The 21,397-nt window shown below is 39.9% G+C and overlaps 1 protein-coding gene and 1 pseudogene across 2 annotated transcripts in view; both read right to left on the bottom strand.

Annotated features, from left to right (window-relative positions):
• FAR2 (fatty acyl-CoA reductase 2) overlaps positions 1-21,397 on the bottom strand; it is a 171,187-nt gene that overhangs the window by 47,539 nt on the left and 102,251 nt on the right. For both annotated transcript variants that reach the window (XM_061204722.1, XM_061204723.1), the window contains exon 2: positions 1,277-1,505. In XM_061204722.1, coding sequence (XP_061060705.1) covers positions 1,277-1,465 — 189 coding nt within the window. In that variant the 5' untranslated portion in view covers positions 1,466-1,505. The remainder of the gene's footprint in view (positions 1-1,276; positions 1,506-21,397) is intronic.
• On the bottom strand, positions 7,337-20,126 carry LOC133101726 (uncharacterized; annotated as a pseudogene).

Genomic DNA, 21,397 nt, shown 5'->3' on the forward strand with positions numbered 1-21,397 from the left:
AGGCAAGTGTGCTTGCCTTAGAGCCAGACTGGGGCGTGGGTGTCTGAAGTCTGACTCTCTCATTTACTAACTGGGTGACCTTTGGGAATTTAATACTTCTGGTCTCATTTATCCATCTGTAAAATTTGGATATTAATTCTTACTTCACAGGGTTGTTGAAAAATCAATGAGGCAAGGCTCATTTGAATAGTGTCTGCCATGTATTAAGTACCCAGTAAGTGCCAGCTATTATTATTTGTCCCACTGCTGAGTTAAGCTATGAGATACAGGAGAGGCTTTTGTGATTCTCCTGATGATGGTTTATACCAAAATCTCATGCTGGTGCCAGAAGATAAAATGTAATCATCAAGCTTATGGGGTGTCTATAATGTGCTGTGCTATCAGATACACAGCTCCATTAGATGTTAGCATGCCTAAACACTGGAAAGGAGACTGTGTAAAAAAATTTCTTATTTAAATCTTCCTTTTGCCAACCCTAAGTGACCTTGTACTTTCCAAAGGGGTCTACGAACCAGACACGTACATTTAAATGAATTCCCATGGCAATCCTAGGAGGTCATTGTTGTTATTATTCTAAACATTGCAAGCTGGAGGGTAAGAGGTATAAAGTGACAAAAAATTGATAATATGTTTGAGGTGAAAGCCTTCAAATTTATAAATTAAGACATGAGATGACATTCATATTTTGGGGGGAGGGGAGTGAGAGAGTTTGATACCCAAATGCTCATTCACACATATGTTTCATTTTCCCTTAGAAGAACTTACAGGATAATAGAAATATAATGGGATAATAGAAATATCAAGTTATCATAGATAAAGTATACAACTTGTGGCTTTTAGACAACTGAAAGTATTACTGCATTGCTACTTAGTAATCATGTCTGTTTATAATATGATATGATGTAATATGTAATAGACTACCCAAAAATTTGGAGGAAAGCTACCTTAAATTTAAATGAAAATTAGGGAAGAGTTTGGATGACCTCGTGATAGATTTCAAGCCTGGCGAGTCCACTCTGCGAGCTTTAGCATTTTGATTCTTACTCGGTAAATTGCAGAATACAGATTACCCACTCACCTGTTCTGGACAGGGTCTAAGCACTCTTTCCCCTCTTATGGGAAAACACCACAGATTTCCATGAGCTGTTGCTTGCTATCTTGTTTTGTCTCCTTTCCTCTACCTGCCCAGATATCCTGGCCCCAACCTGCAGTTTGGGGCTATAAGGGAACATTGTAGTGAGTCACCATGCCCTAAGGCTCTTCCCATAAGGCATACCTTACTATTTAGGATCTGGAAAACCCTCTGCTGCAGGGTCTGGCCAGCCTTGGGCCTCACAAGGATGTAAATGACTCTCAGGTCTGGGCTGGTGCGAAATAGCTTCTCCATCAACACTTTCCCCAAGAAGCCTGTGGCCCCAGTAATGAGAATGGACTTGCCACCATAGAAATCTGCAATCATGGACATGGCTCTTCCCTTTGTCTTTTGTAGCTTCCGAAAGAGGTTCCTGAAAAGAAAGAGAAATAACAAAAGATTACATTCTCAAAGTGCTAAAATGCAGTCATTTAAAATGTTGCTGGTATTTCCAGGAGTTTTGAATGCAGGAAAAGGTCAGACAGAGTGATAGCATCATTGTTTATTGGCAACACAATTCATTTCAATCAATATTTACTGAGATTACTCTCCATGCTAGACGTTATGCCAGGAACTGTGGACAAGAAATGAGTAAAAGACATGGTTCCTGCTCTCAAGGAATTGCTTGTAGTCTGATGGAGGAGATAGATACCTAGAGACCGTGAAGTATAATATGGTAATGCTAAAACCAAAGAAAGCACAGAGGAAGGGTGCATAGCAGGATCTGGAAATTTCAGGAAGGCCCCTATAGGTGGTGACACCTGCGGTCAAACTTGGAAAGAGATAAGGGCTGGGGTAAGGGCATTCCGGGCCAAAGAAAGATCAAAAGCAAAGGTCCAGCGTGTGGTGTGGGATGCTGCATGGGGGAATAATACAAAGAATTCAGTGTTATGAGAATGTAAATGATAAGGTTAGGAATAGCTCCAAACCTGTGAAACGGAAGATTGGATCAGGATCAAATTTTAAAAATTATGATGTAATTAGTATTTCAGTTGCAGTTAGTCAGAGAAAATCATTTCCAAGAGCAAATCTGGTAGTGGGAAGCCAGATGCAGCACTTGGATGCTGTGACTTCCAAGAAAAAACACCCCATGCAACATGAAGTGTTTTGTCTTTAAGCCTGGCCTCAAGATTGTTGATTAGAAGCCACGGAGCTTTGAAGGAGGCAAGGCCATAGTGTGGGAGCAGACTTTCCTTTCTGTCACTGACTTTGCTGCCTGCAGCAAGTCTTCAGCTGTCTGTGTGGATGAGATTTGGGTGGATCTTGCAGAACACAACTCCAGGGACCGGCCCTGACATCAGAGCTTGAAAGAAGAACAAAAAAAAAAAAGTGAAAAAGCCAACACCCTGCCTTTTTCACTCCAGTCAAGTCAACTCCAGTGACTCCTTAACAAAAAATGATTTTTCAAAGTCCTGATGTATAAATTAATTATAATTTATAGTTTAAAATTATAATCATAATTTATACTTCGAGTATCTTGAGGCTACGTTCTTGGGCAGAACTCTTTGCCTTTGGAGGATTCAGTCATTCATGGATTTACTCAACAAATAATTCTGTGCACTTGCCATGCCAGACTCTATGCTAAGTTCTGAAGGTAAACGGTTGAATAAGGCAAACAGATCCTTGCTGTCACTCTAGCAGAGGAAGCCAGTGATACACACATAAGTAAATACATAAACAAGTTAATTACAACTGTTACAAATGTAAATAAAACAGGGATCAATGACACAAATCACAGTTATCAGTGCTATACACTAGGAAGTACTATGGGTTTCAAATGTTAGCTATATTCATTGGTTGTTTAAATCCCTTTTATTAAGGGTTGATGTGAGAAATATTATTTTGAAGAACACATTTGGACTTTGTGCAAAAGAGCAATGAAAGATATTTTTTGTCATGTTACATAATGTTACTCACATTACAATCTATCTAATGATTTTCTCAAGAATTTAGCACTTGGGAAAAGTATTGATTATTTTTGCTTTGCCTGCCTTGAAGCTCAGAAAAGTGGTGTCACCAAGTTTGGAAGGCAGTACAGTATCCTAGTTTAGCACTCAGATTCTAAGCAACACTGAAATCAAATACCAGTTCTACCACTTACTAGGTCTGTAATCTCAGGCAAATTATTAATCTTTCAATGCTGCAGTTTGTTCATCAGTAAAATGGGGATAACTAAAGTATCCACTTAATAGTGCTGTGGTAAGGATTATGTGAGTGAATACATGCAAAACCCTTAAAAATATAACTTACCTATAGTATTGGCTATTCACATGGTCATTGGTTCCACATTTTTCATCTTAATGGTTTCTGGCTTTTTCTTTTGACAGTTATTTTTTAAAAAAAGAAATTTGTTTATTTATTTATTTATTTTTGGCTGTGTTGGGTCTTTGTTGCTGCACGCGGGCTTTATTTTAAATGTCCTGTCTTATGCATTTTATATATCCTCTTTTGGAAATATGAGGAGATAATTTATAACTGTCATCAAGTCAAATAAAGTGTTTTCCCCAAATGCAACTCTACTCGATGGTAAATCTTTCCAACGTCTTTATATATAAAAATGTTTAGGCACCATACTCCTTTTATAGAATATTAGGCATAAATGAGCATGGTTAGCAGGAAAATACAGATGGGAAACTGAGTTTGGATAGGGTGACTTCCCAACCTCATTGGTTCTGAAGATGTCAGATGCTTGTTTTGTAATAACATATGCTTTCTTGGAGTTATATTTTCTAGAACTGCAAAGATACTCTTCAGATTTTTTGGTCCCAGACAATTTTGCAATGTGTGATGAAAAATTTTAGAGAGAGCAGGTTACATATCTCTAATGAGCCAATTTCTTGTGGGACAAAGGAAGGCTTAACGTGTCCCCAAAGAATGGAGTGTGCCTGCTCCGTCCGGAGTCCAAGTATTTCTCAAACACAACAGAAACCAGCACAATACAATGAGTGCTCTGAGAGGAAAGCAAAACATACGCCAGTATCTCCTGGCATTCACTACCCATTGTCAAGAGCAGGTGGCAGGGGAGTTGTGGCCAGGACTCTAATTAAGGCAAGTGACTCTGAAAAATGTCAAAGAGAAGTCCTCATCCTCCGATCAAAACATCATCAGAGATGTTTCTTCAGACTCTTGCTTCTACTCTCAAGACATGGCTTGGTTCCTGGACCCAGAAGCTCTCATACGAAATTTGGCCCCGGAAAACCCATTTCATACGTTATAGATTTGCAAGGTCCAGGAATGGTTAACCCTTAATATAATTCATTAAAACAATTAATTGTTTCAAAAGTTAAAATAATTTTACACTCATTAATGGAGGATATACAACTCTAGAAGGAAGAATAGGTTTAGAACAGCTGGCTGGATCACGGCTTACCTTCCATACAGTCTCAGATTACTCATGCAGAGAGCAAAGCCCAGTTTCCTATTCCTCACTCTCATAATATGGTTTGTGAGAAGCCTAAACTACGTTGACAATCTCTGAACCATCCTGTATAATGCAGGGTCTCTGAGGCTTGAAGGAAAAAAAGATGGGACCCGTGAGAGTCAGCCAATGTATTTGTAATGAATGTCTATGTGTGCCGGGCACTGCCCAGGCACTGGCACTAGTAGTGAACGGGCCTTATGCAGCTTAGATTCTTCCTTTCTATTCTGGAGCATCTTTTCTCCTTAAGATTGCCAGTTTTCCATGGTCATGAGTGGAATTCGATAGTGTTTACTCTCCTGTTGTTCTCTAGAAATGAGGCCGTTCTAATGTCTAGAGAACAGGTGTTAAAATATTTAATTACAACAGTTGTGCCAAGTCATACATTTCTTGCAGGTGTAAAGCATGTGGGAACTTTAATTCTTCTTTGGGTGGCTCCTCTGGAAAATAAAAAAATTAAGATTCAAGCACTTAAGTAGACAATCCATACTTCTTGGTAGCCTTTGAGAGAAAAACATTTTTAGAAAAGAAAAAAGGTGCTTTGCCTCTCAGGAATCGTACTTTGTCAAGGTTTCTTGGTCTTGGCACTATTAACATTTTGGGATGGGTAAAGCTTTGTAACAGGGGCTGTCCAGGGCAATGTACATCGGTGTTTACCAGCACTCTGGCCTCTATTCACTGGATGGTAATGACATCCTTCTTTCCCCAGCAGGGAGTGACAACCCAAATGCTTCTAGACTTCGCTCAATGTGCTTTTGGGGAAAACTTGCCTCCCTTTTCAGAGAATCACTGTTTAGGACTTTTAAAAATTCTCATTTTATAATATCCTGTCCATCCTATTAAAAAGTCAAGATTCAAAGCTTAAATATCTGTTTGTGAGGCTAAGTAGAAATATAATCCACTGTCATATCTTATTTTACCCATATTGAATCATCCATAATTAACTACATTTACCCAAGCAAATTACACATGTGGTGAATCTTAATAGAATTCAAAGTGAAGATGCAGGAAGATTTCTCTAGATAAAGATTCCCCACTTTTTATTTAACCAAATTTCTTTTAGTCTCTGTGCTGTAAATTAGACTATGAATCCCAACTTTCATATATATAAGTCACATATCTGTTTGTCAAGTACTTAGTGAAAAAAAAGTTTTCATCAGAGAGCTCTATTTTTTACTTTGGTTTCCTGAGTATATCTCAAATTATGCAGTTCAGCAATGAACTTAGATACCTTTCACTGTGGGCTTTTTATATAAAGTTTTTCTGGGAGAACTTTTAAGTTCTTGATGGAGGAATAATAATCCCCAGGGATGTTGGGGCATAGGCCTCACTAATTGAATTAGCAACGCTCCATGGTCAAGAGAAACCAATTTGGAAATCATCCCAGCTGGGGAGGGATAGTCCAGGCTGGCTTAAGAAAACAAAATTTAGCAATCACCTCATCACATTCCTCCTAGTTTGCTTCTGCTTAGCTCCTTAGTAAGTCTTCATAAAAAACTCCAAATTTAACAGAAATGAAAATGGAGAAAGATGTGACCTAAATCCATCACTTCATCATAATTGATTAAATAGGTGTATTGACTGCCTACTGTGTGCTACACCCTGTTAGGTGTGGATAATTAATATGCAAACATCCTTGCTAAATGGTAAAGTATTATAAAAATGCATGATACTGTTATTATTGTTTATAGGTAAGTCAAACATCAGTCAGCATGTGACAATTCCAAAATAATATCAAGAGAATCACAATCAAATGTAAATCTTGATGCTTCCTATTTCCTCTCGGTGAAGTTTAAATTGAGTCAGGTTATAAATAAAAGAATGGTTGATCGATTAACACAATGACAAAAGTAACCTAACTGAATGAGTAGGAAACCAACACACTTTTTCATGCTCTGCTTAGAATTAAAGACTATTTCTTTTAGGAGATGATATGACATAAATTATCATTTTATCAGTGTGCGGTTCTCCAGAGAAACAGAACCAAAAGGATGAATACGTACACACACACACTACACACACACACACACACACACATACACACTTTAAGGAAGTGGCTCACAAGATTGTGGAGGCTTGGTAAATGCAAAATCTGTAGTTAGGAGACTCAACGAAGAGTTGCAGTTTAAATCCAAAGGCAGTCTGCTGGCAGAATTCTTTCCTGGGGGACGTCAGGGTTTTTCCATTAGGGCTTTCAAGTGACTGGATGAGGCCTACTCACATTATGCAGGATAATCTGCTTTACCCAAAGTCCACTGGTTTAAATGTTAATCCCATCCAAATTAACACCTTCACAGAAACATCCAGAATAATGTTTGACCAACTATCTGGACACTGTGGCACGGCCAAGTTGATATACAAAATGACCATCATAAATTCACCCCTTGTTAGTTGGTACCCTTATGCATCTCCTTAAACCATACTTAATGTATACATAAGGACAATAATAAGCATACTTCTGCCCAACATGTTACAACTGTCCCTCATACAACCGAAAACATACTGAACCTTTCCAGAAGAAGATGCAAAGTCTTTGGGTAATGTTTACTCTTCTCCTTCATATCTCATAACTTAAATACTATGATGTAAAGTTAACAATACTTAAATTCTATGATATAAAATCAACACATCTTATGTTACATAGTAAGGGGATTAGATAGTCAAGAAAACAAATATATCTGCTTCATATACACACACACACTAACACACACAAATGTATTCATAAGATAATAAGAAAGAAATACTCATGACAATTACAGCTCTCATTTCCATAACTGTTCACATGGTCATAGTTGGTATTTATAACTACCTTCTTCCATGACTTATTCTGTATTCCCATTGCCCTCAGCAAGCACTTTAGCTGCCGTAATTGTTTATCTGGTGGGGTGATCCAAACCTTCATTCCAGAAGGGTCTGGGCCATCAGTAGCCCTCCCTGAATTGAGTTGTTGTAGTGTTCCATTGACCTTAATCACAGGGCATGATAATCCTAAGAGATGCCCTAAGGGATTTCCTGTGTTTCAGACATAAACTTTGTTACCTCCATTGTGGAGTAGTAGTCAAATTTCCCCTTGGTGGTCAGGATCAATCACCTCAGTCAGCTCTGAATCATTGCCTGTTGATTCAGAGGCATGAGGAGCCCAAAGTGGCTGGGCAGCAGTCTTAACTCCCAGTTCAATTGAATCATGGTTGTGTCTCTTGGTGGAAACATTCCTCCCTCTGGAACGAAGATCTCTAAGCCAGTAGAGCAAAAGGTCATGAGGACAGGAAGTAAAAAGTTTGCTCATGGGCCACTAAGGGTAATGGTGAGTGGTGACACTCTGGTTTCAACCCCTTGATTCCTGGACCTGTGAATCCTGGCTATGGGAGAAACAGCACCACATGTTGGATGCTGATTCAGAGCATACACATCCCTCTGGGAAACCTTACCCCAGCCCTGTAAGGTTTTTCCACTTTGCTGGCACTGTAAATGAGTCTTCAAAAGGACATTCTACCATTCTATCAATACAGGTGCTTCAGGATGGAGGAGAACATGGCGAGACCACTGAATTCTACGAGCACGGGTCTATTGCCACACTTCATTTGCTGGGAAACGAGTTCCTTAAGCAGAAGCAATACTGTGTGGAATACCATGATGGTATACAAGGAATTCTGTAAGTCTACTCATGATAGTTTTGGCAGAAGCATTGCATGTAAGGAAAACAAATCCATATCCAAAGTGTCTATTCTAGTAAGAACAAGATACTGCCCCTTCCATGATGGAAGCAGTTCAATGTACAGACATACCTCATTTTAGTGCACTTCATTTTATTTTGCTTCACAGATATTGTGTTTTATTTATTTTATTTTTTTACAAATTAAAGGATTGTGGTAACCCTGCATTGATCAACTCTACTGGGGCCATTTTTCCAAGAGCATTTGCTCACTTTGTGTCTCTGTGTCACATTTTGGTAATTCTCACAATGCCTCAAAATTTTAAATTATTATTATATTTGTTACAGTGAGCTGTGATCAGTGATCTTTGATGTTACTATTATAATTGTTTTGGGGTGCCATAAACCAAACCCATATAAGATGGTGAACTTAATTGGTAAATGTATATGTTTTGACTGCTCCACCAATCGGCCGTTCTCCCATTTCTCTCCCTTTTCTTGGGCCATCCTATTCCCTGAGATACAACAATATTAAAATTAGGCCAGTTAATAACCCTACAATGGCCTCTAAGTGTTCATGTGAAAGGAAGAGTCACATGTCTTTCACTTTAAATCAAAAGTTAGAGATGATTAAGCTTAGTGAGGAAGGCATGTCTACAGCTAAGAGAAAGCTAGACCTCTTGCGCCAAACAGTAAGCCAAGTTGTAAATGCACAGGAAAAGCTCTTGAAGCAAATTACTCCAATGAAGACACAAATGATAAGAAAGTGAAACAGCCTTATGTGGAAGTTGTGGTGGTCTGGTTAGAAGATCAAACAAGCCACAAGATTCCCTTAAGCCAAAGCGTAATCCACAGCAAGGCCCTAACTCTCTTCATTTCTTTGACGGCTGAGAGCAGTGAGGAAGGTACAAAAGAAAATTTTGCAGAGGTAGGCTCATGAAATTTAAGGAAAGAAGCCAAATCTATAACATAAAAGAGCAAGGTGACATAGCAAGTGCTGATGTAGAATCTGCAACAAGTTTTCCAGAAGATCTAGCTCAGATACTTAACAAAGGTGGCTACACTAAACAACAGATTTTCAGCGTAGATGAAACAGCCTTATATTGGAAGAAGATGCCATCTAGGATTTTCATAAACAGAGAAGTCAATGCCTGGCTTCAAAGCTTCAAAGGACAGGCTGACTCTATTGTTAGGGGTTAATGTAGCTGGTGACTTTAATTGAAACCAATGTTCAGTTATCACTGTGAAAATCCTAGGGCCCTTCAGAATTATGCAAAATCTACTCTGCCTGTGCTCTATAAGTGGAATAATAAAGCCTAGATGGCAGCACACCTGTTTGCATCACAGTTTACTGAATATGTTGAGACTTCTCATAAAAAAAAGATTCCTTTCAAAATATTACTGATAATTCACCCCATCACCCAAGATCTCTGATGGAGATATACAAAAAGATTCATGTTGTTTTCATGTCTGCTAACACAACATCTATTCTGGAGCCCATGGATCAAGGAGTAATTTTGGCTTTCAAGTCTCATGATTTAAGAAATGCATTTCATAAGGCTATAGCTGCCATAAATAGTGGTTCCTCTGAGGGATCTGGGCAAAGTAAATTGAAAATGTTCTGGAAAGGATTCACCATTCTAGATGCCATCAAGAACATTTGTGATTCATGGGAAGAGGTAAAAATCTCAACATTAAGAACAGTTTGGAAGAAGTTGATTCCATCCCTAAAGGATGACTTTGAGGAGTTTTAGAGTTTAGTGGAGGAAGTAACTGCAGATGTGGTGGAAGTAGCAAGAAACCGAGAATTAGAAGTGGACCCTGAAGATGTGACTGAATTGCTGCAATTTCATGATAAAACTTGAATGAGGAGTTGCTTCTAACAGATGAGCAAAGAAAGTGGTTTCTGGAGATTGGATCTACTCCTGGTGAAGATGCTATGAAGATTGTTGACAGGGCCACAAAGGATTTAAAATATTACATAAACTGAGTTGATAAAGTGGCAGGATTTGAGAGGACTGACTGTAATTATATAAAGAAGCTCTGGGGAGACATTCAAGATGGCGGAGGACTAAACGTGGAGATCACCTTCCTCCCCACAAATACACCAGAAATACATTTACATGTGGAACAACTCCTACAGAACACCTACTGAATGCTGGCAGAAGACCTCAGACCTCCCAAAAGGCAAGAAACTCCCCACGTACCTGAGTAGGGTAAAAGAAAAAAAGAAAAAACAGAGACAAAAGAATAGGGACGGGACCTGCACCAGTGGGCGGGAGCTGTGAAGGAGGAAAGGTGTCCACACACTAGGAAGCCCCTTCGCGGGCGGAGACTGCGGGTGGCAGAGGGGGGAAGCTTCGGAGCCACGGAGGAGAGCGCAGCAACAGGGGTGCGGAGGGCAAAGCAGAGAGATTCCTGCACAGAGGAGCGGTGCCGACCAGCACTCACCAGCCCGAGAGGCTTGTCTGCTCACCCGCCGGGGCGGGCGGGGGCTGGGAGCTGAGGCTCGGGCTTCGGAGGTCGGATCGCAGGGAGAGGACTGGGGTTGGCGGCATGAACACAGCCTGAAGGGGCTAGTGCGCCACAGCTAGCGGGGAGGGAGTCCGGGAAAAAGTCTGCGGCTGCCGAAGAGGCAAGAGACCATTGTTTCCTGGTGCGCAGGAGAGGGGATTAAGAGCACCGCTTAAAGGAGCTCCAGAGACCGGCGCAGGCCGCGGCTAACAGCGCGGACCCCAGAGACGGGCATGAGACGCTAAGGCTGCTGCTGCCGCCGCCAAGAAGTCTGTGTGCGAGCACAGGTCACTCTCCACACCGCCCCTCTCAGGAGCCTGTGCAGCCCGCCACGGCCAGGCTCCCGTGATCCAGGGACAACTTCCCCGGGAGAACGCACGACGCGCCTCAGGCTGCTGCAACGTCACGCCGGCCTCTGCCGCCGCAGGCTCGCCCCGCATCCGTACCCTTCCCTCCCCCAGCCTGAGTGAGCCAGAGCCCCCGAATCAGCTGCTCCTTTAACCCCGTCCTGAGCAAAGAACAGACGCCCTCAGGCGAACTACACGCAGAGGCGGGGCTAAATCCAAAGCTGAACCCCAGGACCTGTGTAAACAAAGAAGAGAAAGGGAAATTTCTCCCAGCAGCCTCAGGAGCAGCAGATTAAATCTCCACAATCAACCTATGTACCCTTTATCTCTGGAATACCTGAATAGACAATGAATCATCCCAAAATTGAGGCAGTGGACTTTGTGTGATTTTGTCTGTATAGCCTTGCTTTTAACATTTGTCCTAGGGTTCTGTCTGTCCATTTCGTTTTTTAGTATATTGTTAGTGCTTGTTATCATTGGTGGATTTGTTTTTTGGTTTGGTTGCTCTCTTCTTTCTTTCTTTCCTTTTTTTTAAAAATTACTTTTTAATTTTTTTAAGTTTAATAAGTTTTTTTATTTTTTAATAACTTTATTTTATTTCTTTCCTTCTCCCTTTCTCTCTTTCTTACTTTCTCTCTTTCTTTCTCCCTTTCTTTCTTTCCTTCTTTCTTTCTTTCTTTCTCTCTCCCTTTCTCCCTTTTCTTCTGAGCCATGTGGCTGACAGGGTCTTGGTGCTCTGGCCAGGTGTCAGGCCTGTGCCTTTGAGGTGGGAGAGCCAAGTTCAAGACATTGGTCCACCAGAGACCACCCGGCTCCACATAATATCAAATGGTGAAAGCTCTCCCAGAGATCTCCATCTCAATGCTAAGAGCCAGCCCCACTCAATGACCAGCAAGCTACAGCATTGGACACCCTATGCCACACAAGACAGGAACACAACTCCACCCATTAGCAGAGATGCTGGCTAAAATCATAATAAGGTCACAGACACCCGAAAACACACCACTAGACAAGGTCCTGACCACCAGAAAGACAAGATCCAGCCTCGTCCACCAAAACACAGGCACTAGTCCCCTCTACCGGGAAGCCTACACAACCCACTGAAACAACCTCAGCCACTGGGTGCAGACATAAAAAACTATGGGAACTAAGAACATGCAGCCTGCGAAAAGACACACAAAACACAGTAAGTTAAACAAAATGAGAAGACAGAGAAACACACAGCAGATGAAGGAGCAAGGTAAAAACCCACCAGACCAAACAAATGAAGACAAAATGGGCAGTCTACCTGAAAAAGAATTCAGGGTAATGATAGTAAAAGATGATCCAAAATCTTGGAAATAAAATGGAGAAAATACAAGAAACGTTTAAAAAGGACCTAGAAGAACTAAAGAGCAAACAAACAATGATGAACAAAACAATAAATGAAATTAAAAATTCTCTAGAAGGAATCAATAGAAGAATAACTGAGGCAGAAGAATGGAGAAGTGACCTGGAAGATAAAATAGTGGAAATAACTACTGCAGAGCAGAATAAAGAAAAAAGAATGAAAAGAATTGAGGGCAGTCTCAGAGACCTCTGGGACAACATTAAAAGCACCAACATTCGAATTATAGGGGTCCCAGAAGAAGAAGAGGAAAAGAAAGGGACTGAGAAAATATATGAAGAGATTATAGTTGAACACTTCCATAATATGGGAAAAGAAATAGTCAGTCAAGTCCAGGAAGTGCAGAGAGTCCCATACAGGATAAATCCAAGGAGAAACACATGAAGACACATATTAATCAAACTATCAATATTAAACACAAAGAAAAAATATTAAAAGCAGCCAGGGAAAAACAACAAATAACATACAAGGGAATTCCCATAAGTTAACAGCTGATCTTCTGGCAGAAACTCTGCAAGCCAGAAGGGGGTGGCAGGACATATTTAAAGTGATGAAAGGGAAAAACCTACAACCAAGATTATGCTACCCAGTAAGGATCTCATTCAGATTCAGTGGAGAAATTAAAACCTTTACAGACAAGCAAAAGCTAAGAGAATTCAGCACCACGAATCCAGCTTTACAACAAATGCTAAAGGAACTTCTTTAGGCAGGAAACACAAGAGAAGGAAAACACCTACAATAACAAACCCAAAACAATTAAGAAAATGGTAAAAGGAACATACATATCAATAATTACCTTAAATGTAAATGGATTCAATGCTCCAACCAAAAGACATAGACTGGCTGAATGGATACAAAAACAAGACCCATATATATGCTGTCTACAAGAGATCCACTTCAGACCTAGGGACACATACAGACTGAAAGTGAGGGGATGGAAAAAGATATTCCATGCAAATGGAAATCAAAAGAAAGCTGGAGTAGCAATTCTCATATCAGACAAAATAGACTTTAAAATAAAGACTATTACAAGAGACAAAGAAGGACACTACCTAACGATCAAGGGATTAATCCGAGAAGAAGATATAACAATTGTAAATATTTATGCACCCAACATAGGAGGACTTCAATACATAAGGCAAATGCTAACAATAAAAGGGGAAATGGACAGTAACACAATCATAGTATGGCAATTTAACACCCCACTTTCACCAATGGACAGATCTTCCAAAATGAAAATAAATAGGAAAACACAAACTTTAAATGATACATTACACAAGATGGACTTAATTGATATGTATAGGACATTCCATCCAAAAACAACAGAATACACTTTCTTCTCAAGTGCTCATGGAACATTCTCCAGGATAGAGTATATCTTGGGTCACAAATCAAGCCTTGGTAAATTTAAGAAAATTGAAATCGTATAAAGTTTCTTTCCGACCACAACACTATGAGACTAGATTTCAATTACAGGAAAAAAAATCTGTAAAAAATACAAATACATGGAGCCTAAACAATGCACTGCTTAATAACCAAGAGATCACTGAAGAAATCAAAGAGGAAATCAAAAAATAATTAGAAACAAATGACAATGAAATTACGACAACCAAAAACCTATGGGATGCAGCAAAAGCAGTTCTAAGAGGGAAGTTTATAGCAATACAATCCACCCTCAAGAAACAAGAAACATCTCAAATTAACAATCTAACCTTACACCTAAAGCAATTAGAGAAAGAAGATCAAAAAAACCCAAAAGTTAGCAGAAGGTAGGAAATCATAAAGATCAGATCAGAAAGAAAGGAAAAAGAAATGAAGGAAACAATAGCAAAGATCAATAAAAGTAAAAGCTGGCTCTTTGAGCAGATAAACAAAATTGCTAAGCCATTAGCCAGACTCATCAAGAAAAAAAGGGGGAAGACTCAAATCAATAGAATTAGAAATGAAAAAGGAGAAGTAGCAACTGGCACTGTAGAAATACAAAGGATCATGAGACATTACTACAAGCAACTCTATGCCAATAAAATGGACAACCTGGAAGAAATGGACAAATTCTTATAAAAGCACAACCTTCCGAGACTGAACCAGGAAGAAATAGAAAATATAAACAGAACAATCACAAGCACTGTAATTGGGACTGTGATTAAAAATCTTCCAACACACAAAAGCCCAGGACCTGATGGCTTCACAGGCGAATTCTATCAAACATTTAGAGAAGAGCTAACACCTATCCTTCTCAAGCTCTTCCAAAATATAGCAGAGGCAGGAACACTCCCAAACTCATTCTATGAGGCCACCATCACCCTGATACCAAAACCAGACACGATGCCACAAAGAAAGAAAACTACAGGCCAGTATCACTGATGAACATAGATTCAAGTATCCTCAACAAAATACTGGCAAACAGAATCCAACAGCACATTAAAAGGGCATACAACATAATCAAGTGGGGTTTATCCCAGGAATGCATGGGTTCTTCAATATATGCAAATCAATCAATGTGATACACCATATTAACAAATTGAAGTGACAAACCATATGATCATCTTAATAGATGCAGGAAAAGCTATCGACAAAATTCAACACCCATTTATGATAAAAACCCTCCAGAAAGTAGGCATGGAGGGAACTTACCTCAACACAATAAAGGCCATATATGACAAATCCACAGCCAACATCACTCTCAATGGTGAAAAACTGAAACCATTTCCTCTAAGATCAGGAACAAGACAAGGTTGTCCACTCTCACCACTATTATTCAAAACAGTTTTGGAAGTTTTAGCCACAGCAATCAGAGAAGATAAAGAAATAAAAGGAATCCAAATCAGAAAAGAAGTAAACCTGTCACTGTTAGCAGATGACATGATACTGTACATAGAGAATCGTAAAGACACTACCAGAAAACTACTAGAGCTAATCAATGAATTTGGTAAAGTAGCAGGATACAAAATTAATGCACAGAAATCTCTTGCATTCCTATACACTTATGATGAAAAATCTGAAAGAGAATTTAAGGAAACACTCCCATTTACCATTGCAAAAAAAGAATAAAATACCTAGGAATAAACCTACCTAAGGAGGCACAAGACCTGTATGCATAAAACTATAAGACAGTGATGAAAGAAATTAATGATACAAACAGATGGAGAGTTATACCATGTTCTTGGATTGGAAGAATCAACATTGTGAAAATGACTGTACTGCCCAAAGCAATCTACAGATTCAATGCAATCCCCATCAAACTACCACTGGCATTTTTCACAGAACTAGAACAAAAAATTTCACAATTTGTGTGGAAACACGGAAGACCCCAAGTAACCAAAGAAATATTGAGAAAAAAACGGAGCTGGAGGAATCAGGCTCCCGGACTTCAGACTATAAGACAAAGCTACAATAATCAAGAGAGTATAGTACTGTCACAAAAACAAAAATATAGATCAATGGAACAGGATAGAAAACCCAGAGATAAACCCACGCACATATGGTCACCTTATTTTTGTTAAAGGAACCAAGAATATACAATGGAGAAAAGACAGCCTCTTCAATAAGTGGTGCTGGGAAAACTGGACAGCTACATATAAAAGAATGAAATTAGAACACTCCCTAACACCATACACAAAAACAAACTCAAAATGGATTAAAGACCTATAAAACTCTTAGAGGAAAACATAGGCAGAACACTCTACGACATAAATCACATCACAGCAAGATCCTTTTTGACCCACCTCCAAGAGAAATGGAAATAAAAATAAAAATATACAAATGGGACCTAATGAAACTTAAAAGCTTTTGCACAGCAAAGGAAACCATTAACAAGATGAAACGACAACCCTCAGAATGGGAGAAAATATTTGCAAATGAAGCAACTGACAAAGGGTTAATATCCAAAATTTACAAGCAGCTCATGCAGTTCAATATCAAAAAAACAAACAACCCAATCCAAAAATAGGCAGACGACCTAAATAGACATTTCTGCAAAGAAGATATACAGATTGCCAACAAACACATGAAAGGATGCTCAACATCACTTATCATTAGAGAAATGCAAATCAAAACTACAATGAGGTATAACCTCATACCAGTCAGAATGGTCATTATCAAAAAATCTACAAACAATAAATGCTGGAGAGGATGTGGAGAAAAGGGAACCCTCTTGCACTGTTGGTGGGAATGTAAATTGATACAGCCACTATGGAGACAGTATGGCGGTTCCTTAAAAAACTAAAAATAGAATTACCATATGACCCAGCATCCCACTACTGGGCATATACCCTGAGAAAACCATAATTCAAAAAGAGTCATGTACCACAATGTTCATTGCAGCTCTATTTACAGTAGCCAGGACATGGAAGCAAGCTAAGTGTCCATTGACAGATGAATGGATAAAGAAGATGTGGCACGTATATACAATGGAATATTACTCAGCCATAAAAAGAAATGAAATTGATTATTTGTAGTGAGGTGGATGGACCTAGAGTCTGTCATACAGAGTGAAGTAATTCAGAAAGAGAAAAACAAATACCGTATGGTAACACATATATATGGAATCTAAAGAAGAAAAAAAAACAACCTAGGGGCAGGACAGGAATAAAGATGCAGATGTAGAGAATGGACTTGAGGACACAGGGAGGGGGAAGGGTAAGCTGGGACGAAGTGAGAGAGTGGCATGAACATATATACACTACCGAATGAAAATAGATAGCTAGTGGGAAGCAGCCGCATAGCACAGGGAGATCAGCTCGGTGCTTTGTGACCACCCAGAGGGCTGGGATAGGGAGGGTGGAAGGGAGACGCAAGAGGGAGGAGATATGGGGATATATGTATATGTATAGCTGATTCACTTTGTTATAAAGCAGAAACTAACACACCACTGTAAAGAAATTATACTCCAACACAGATGTTAAAAAAAAAAAAAGAAGCTCTGTGTGTAAAATGCTATCAAACAGTATTACATGGTAAAGAAAAATCATTTGTGAAAGGAATAGTCCATTGATGTGGCAGACTTCATTGTTGTCTTATTTTAAGAAACTGCCACGGCCACCCCAACCTTCAGCAATCACCACCCTGATCCATCAGCAGCCATCAACACTGAGGCAAGACCCTCCACCAGTAAAAATATTGACTTGCTGAAGGCCCAGATGATGGTTAGCATGTTTTTAGCAGGAAAGTATTTTTAAAGTAATGTTTGTACATTGTTTTTTTAGGTATAATGCTATTGTACACTTAATAGACTACAGTATAGTGTAAGCATAACTTTTAGATGCACTGGGAAACCAAAATATTCATGTGACTCCTTTTATTGCAATATTTGTTTTATTGTGGTGGTCTGGAACTGAACTTGCAATATCTCTGAGTATGCTTGTCATCAGCTTGCCACTAGGTACCTGGCTGATCACCCTTCGAAATGGTGCCATCTCAAGGATTCAGCGTTGGTCTTTGCTGCTGGCAAATCGGGCCCTCAGCAATGGCCGTAGCCAAGTTGGCCGTGGGTGAGCAGAAGTCCATGTTGCTGCGCCAATACATAAAACTTTATCTCTGCCATCATGGCTTCACGAGCCCACTGGGTGATGATGGGATGGCTGGGGAGAGAGGCTGACTGGTATTCACAGAATAGGTCATCCTATCCACTTGAATATTAAAATCTTCCCCTGATGAGGTCACTCTTCAGTGAGCATTTATATGGGACAGAAGTATCTTTGGGCTTTTGCCCATTCCATATACTTCTTCCCCAGACTTCCTTGTCATCAATTTTCCAACCATGTTCCTTCCAAGTCCCTGACCATCCAGACATACCATTGGCCATAGGCCATGAATCCATAGATAACTGCATGTCTGACCAGTTCTCCTTCTAAGCAAGGAGAACAACCAGGTGCACAGCCTGAAGTTCTGCTCACCAGGAGGATTTCCCTTCACCACCGTCCTTCAGGGTTGTCCCAGAAAGGAGCTCTAGTGCTGCAGCTGTCCACTTTGGGAGGTGCCTGTACATCATGAGAATCATCTGTAAGCCAGGCCAGAGTTTTCTCTTCTTCTGTACACTGATTGTAGGGAATTCCCCATGAAGCCATAGGGGCAGGTTGGGAAAGAAAAGGTAGTGTAGCAAAAGTGGGGACCATGGGCATTTGGGCCACTTCTTCATGTAACTTACTTGTGTCTTCAGGGCCTGATTGGGCCTCGTCAGTTATATACAACCTCCACTCGATGATGGAGTACTGCTGTGCGTGCCCAACTTTATGGTTTGGTGGAGAAGATAACACCCAGTTCATGATGGCTTAATGCTGTTTCTCTAAAGGAGAGCAGTTACCCAACAGAGCATGGCAGGGCTTTGCTCTAAAATCCTAAGAGCCTGTGCTGGGACTCACCAATAGAGGCCTGCTGAAGGCTCCAAACAGCCACCAACAAGTGTCTGCCACTGATACTTCGAGCACCATTAGATTTACTGGATCATATGACTCAAGAGGCAGAGAGGCTTGCGTGGCAGCCTGGACCTGCAGCAAAGCCTTTTCTTGTTGTAGGCCCCACTCAAAATGAGCAGCTTTTTGGATTACTCACTAGATGGACCAGAGTAACACACTCAAATCAGGAATATGTTGCCTCCAAAATCTGAAGAAGCCAACTAGGTGTTTTTGGTTGTAGGAGAGGCCAAATGCAACAACTTATTCTTCATCTTAGAAAGGATCTTTCAACATGCCCCACACTGCTGGACCCCTAAAATTTCACTGAGATAGAAGGTCCCTGAATTTTTGTTGGATTTATTTCTCACCCTCTGATATGCAAATGTCTTACTAGTAAGTCTAGAGTTGTTGCTACTTCTTGCTCACTGGGTCCAATCACCATAATGTCATCAATGTAATGGACAACTATGATATCCTGTGGTAAGGAAAGGTGATCAAGATCCCTCCAAACTAAATTATGACGTAGGGCTGGCGAGTTGATACACCCCTGAGGTAGGATAGTGAAGGTGTATTGCTGGCCTTGCCAGGTAGAAGCAAACTGCTTTTGGTGGTCTTATTAATAGGGATGGAGGAAAAAGCATTTGCTAGCTTAACAGCTGCATACCGGGCACCAAAGGATGTGTAAACTTTCTCAAGCAATGCAACCACGTCTGGTAAAGCAGTTGCAACTGTAGTCACCACTGCTTTAAGCTTACAATAATCCACTGTCATTCTTCAAAATCCATCTGTTTTTTGTAATAGGCAAGTTGAATGAGGAGTGGTAGAAATCACTATCCCTGCATCTTTCAAGTCCTTAATGGTGACATTAATCTCTGCCGTCCCTCCAGGAATGACATATTTCTTTTGGTTTGCTATTTTTCAGGGTAGAGGCAGTGGTAGTGGTTTCCACTTGACCTTTCCCACCATAACAGCCCTCACTCCACAGGACAGGGAACCAATTTGGAGATTCTACCAGCTGCTGAGCATATCATTACAATTATGTATGTATACCTGAACTGGAGAAATAATCAAAGAATGGGTTTGGGGACTTATGGAGCCCACTGTGAGATGGTCCTAACCTAAAACTCCATTGATCACCTGACCTCCACAAGCTCCTATTTTGTCACCAGACTGACATTCTGGTTTTCCTGGAATTAGTGTCAGTTCAGAGCCAGTGTTCAGTAGTCCCTGAAAGCTCTCATTAGTTCCTCTTCCCCAATGTGCAGTTACCCTGGGAAAGACCATAGGTCCCTTTGGGGATGGCTGGGAAAAGATTAACAGTATATATTTTTAGCAGTATAGAGGGATCCTTTCTCAAGGGGACTTGCCCTTCCCTTCATTCAAGGGGTTCTGGGTCTGTAAACTGACTCAAGTCTGGGAATTCAGTTGGGGCCATGACTATTTTTTTTTTTTTTGATTCAAGTTAGACTTTTGTTCAGTTGACTTAGAACTTTTTTGCTTATACAGATGAAGTAAGAATTTAGTAGCCTTCCCATACACCATGATCAAACAGTCAATGCCATAGGTCTCTATAAGTCAGACTTTTCTGATTGCTACTTTGACTCTGCTGTCCTTTATGTCCTTTTAACCATGACACCTTGACTTTGGTAATTAAGGGTCACTATCTGTCCCCAGCTGCCCTGGGATCCTCATTGCATTTAGGTTTCCCAATTTATTACACAATTTCCCACTGTAGGTTCTGGTCTACAGAGAAAAATGATTACTGAGCTCTTCAAGGATGCTGGGGCTCCCTTCACAAATTTATTTCTGTGACCCAGCCAAGTTGGCACATCACAATTATTATATTTTCTCCTAACACATTTACCACCCACTGGACTTCCGTCACATTTTTAAAGAACAAAATCCTTGCTTGATGGCTTGGTAGCTGAACGTAACATTAATATTAACAGGAAGTTTTATTTACTTGATTTTGAATTATTTCTTTTGCCTGATTTTCAACTTAAGTATTCATTACTGATAAACTCCTCTATTTCTAAACTGTCTCAGCTTAAGTAACAAAAAATATGTGAGTTACAATGTAGGCACAGTGAGAACACTGAACTAGAGCTAGAAAATCTAGAAATGGAATCTGTTCTGTGGCTAATTGCTAATGTAACTCTGAATCTCCAATCTTGTCAGCTCTGAGACTCAATTTCCTCTTCTGTTAAATAATATTCTACTTACGTCACAGAACAGTTTTAATAATCAAATAGAGTAATAAGTATAAGAGAACCCTAAGTGTCATCTGACCAGAATTGTTCTTGTTCTGGTTGTTATGTGTTATACAATGAATACTACTTTGACCCTGAATCCAAATACCTTGTGCTTATTTGTTAACAAATATTGAGAGCATATCTTGTCATCCAACTTATGTAGTAAAACACTTGATACAGATGCTGTATTTTATACTGTATTATTCCTCAAAAGTCAACTAGCACAGTACTTTGTAATGAAAAGTGCCTCAATAAATATTGTTGAATCAACAAATAAATGAGTCAGCACAGAAAGGACTGATT

This window comes from Eubalaena glacialis, chromosome 11 (genome assembly GCF_028564815.1).
Source record: "Eubalaena glacialis isolate mEubGla1 chromosome 11, mEubGla1.1.hap2.+ XY, whole genome shotgun sequence".
NCBI lineage: Eukaryota > Metazoa > Chordata > Mammalia > Artiodactyla > Balaenidae > Eubalaena > Eubalaena glacialis.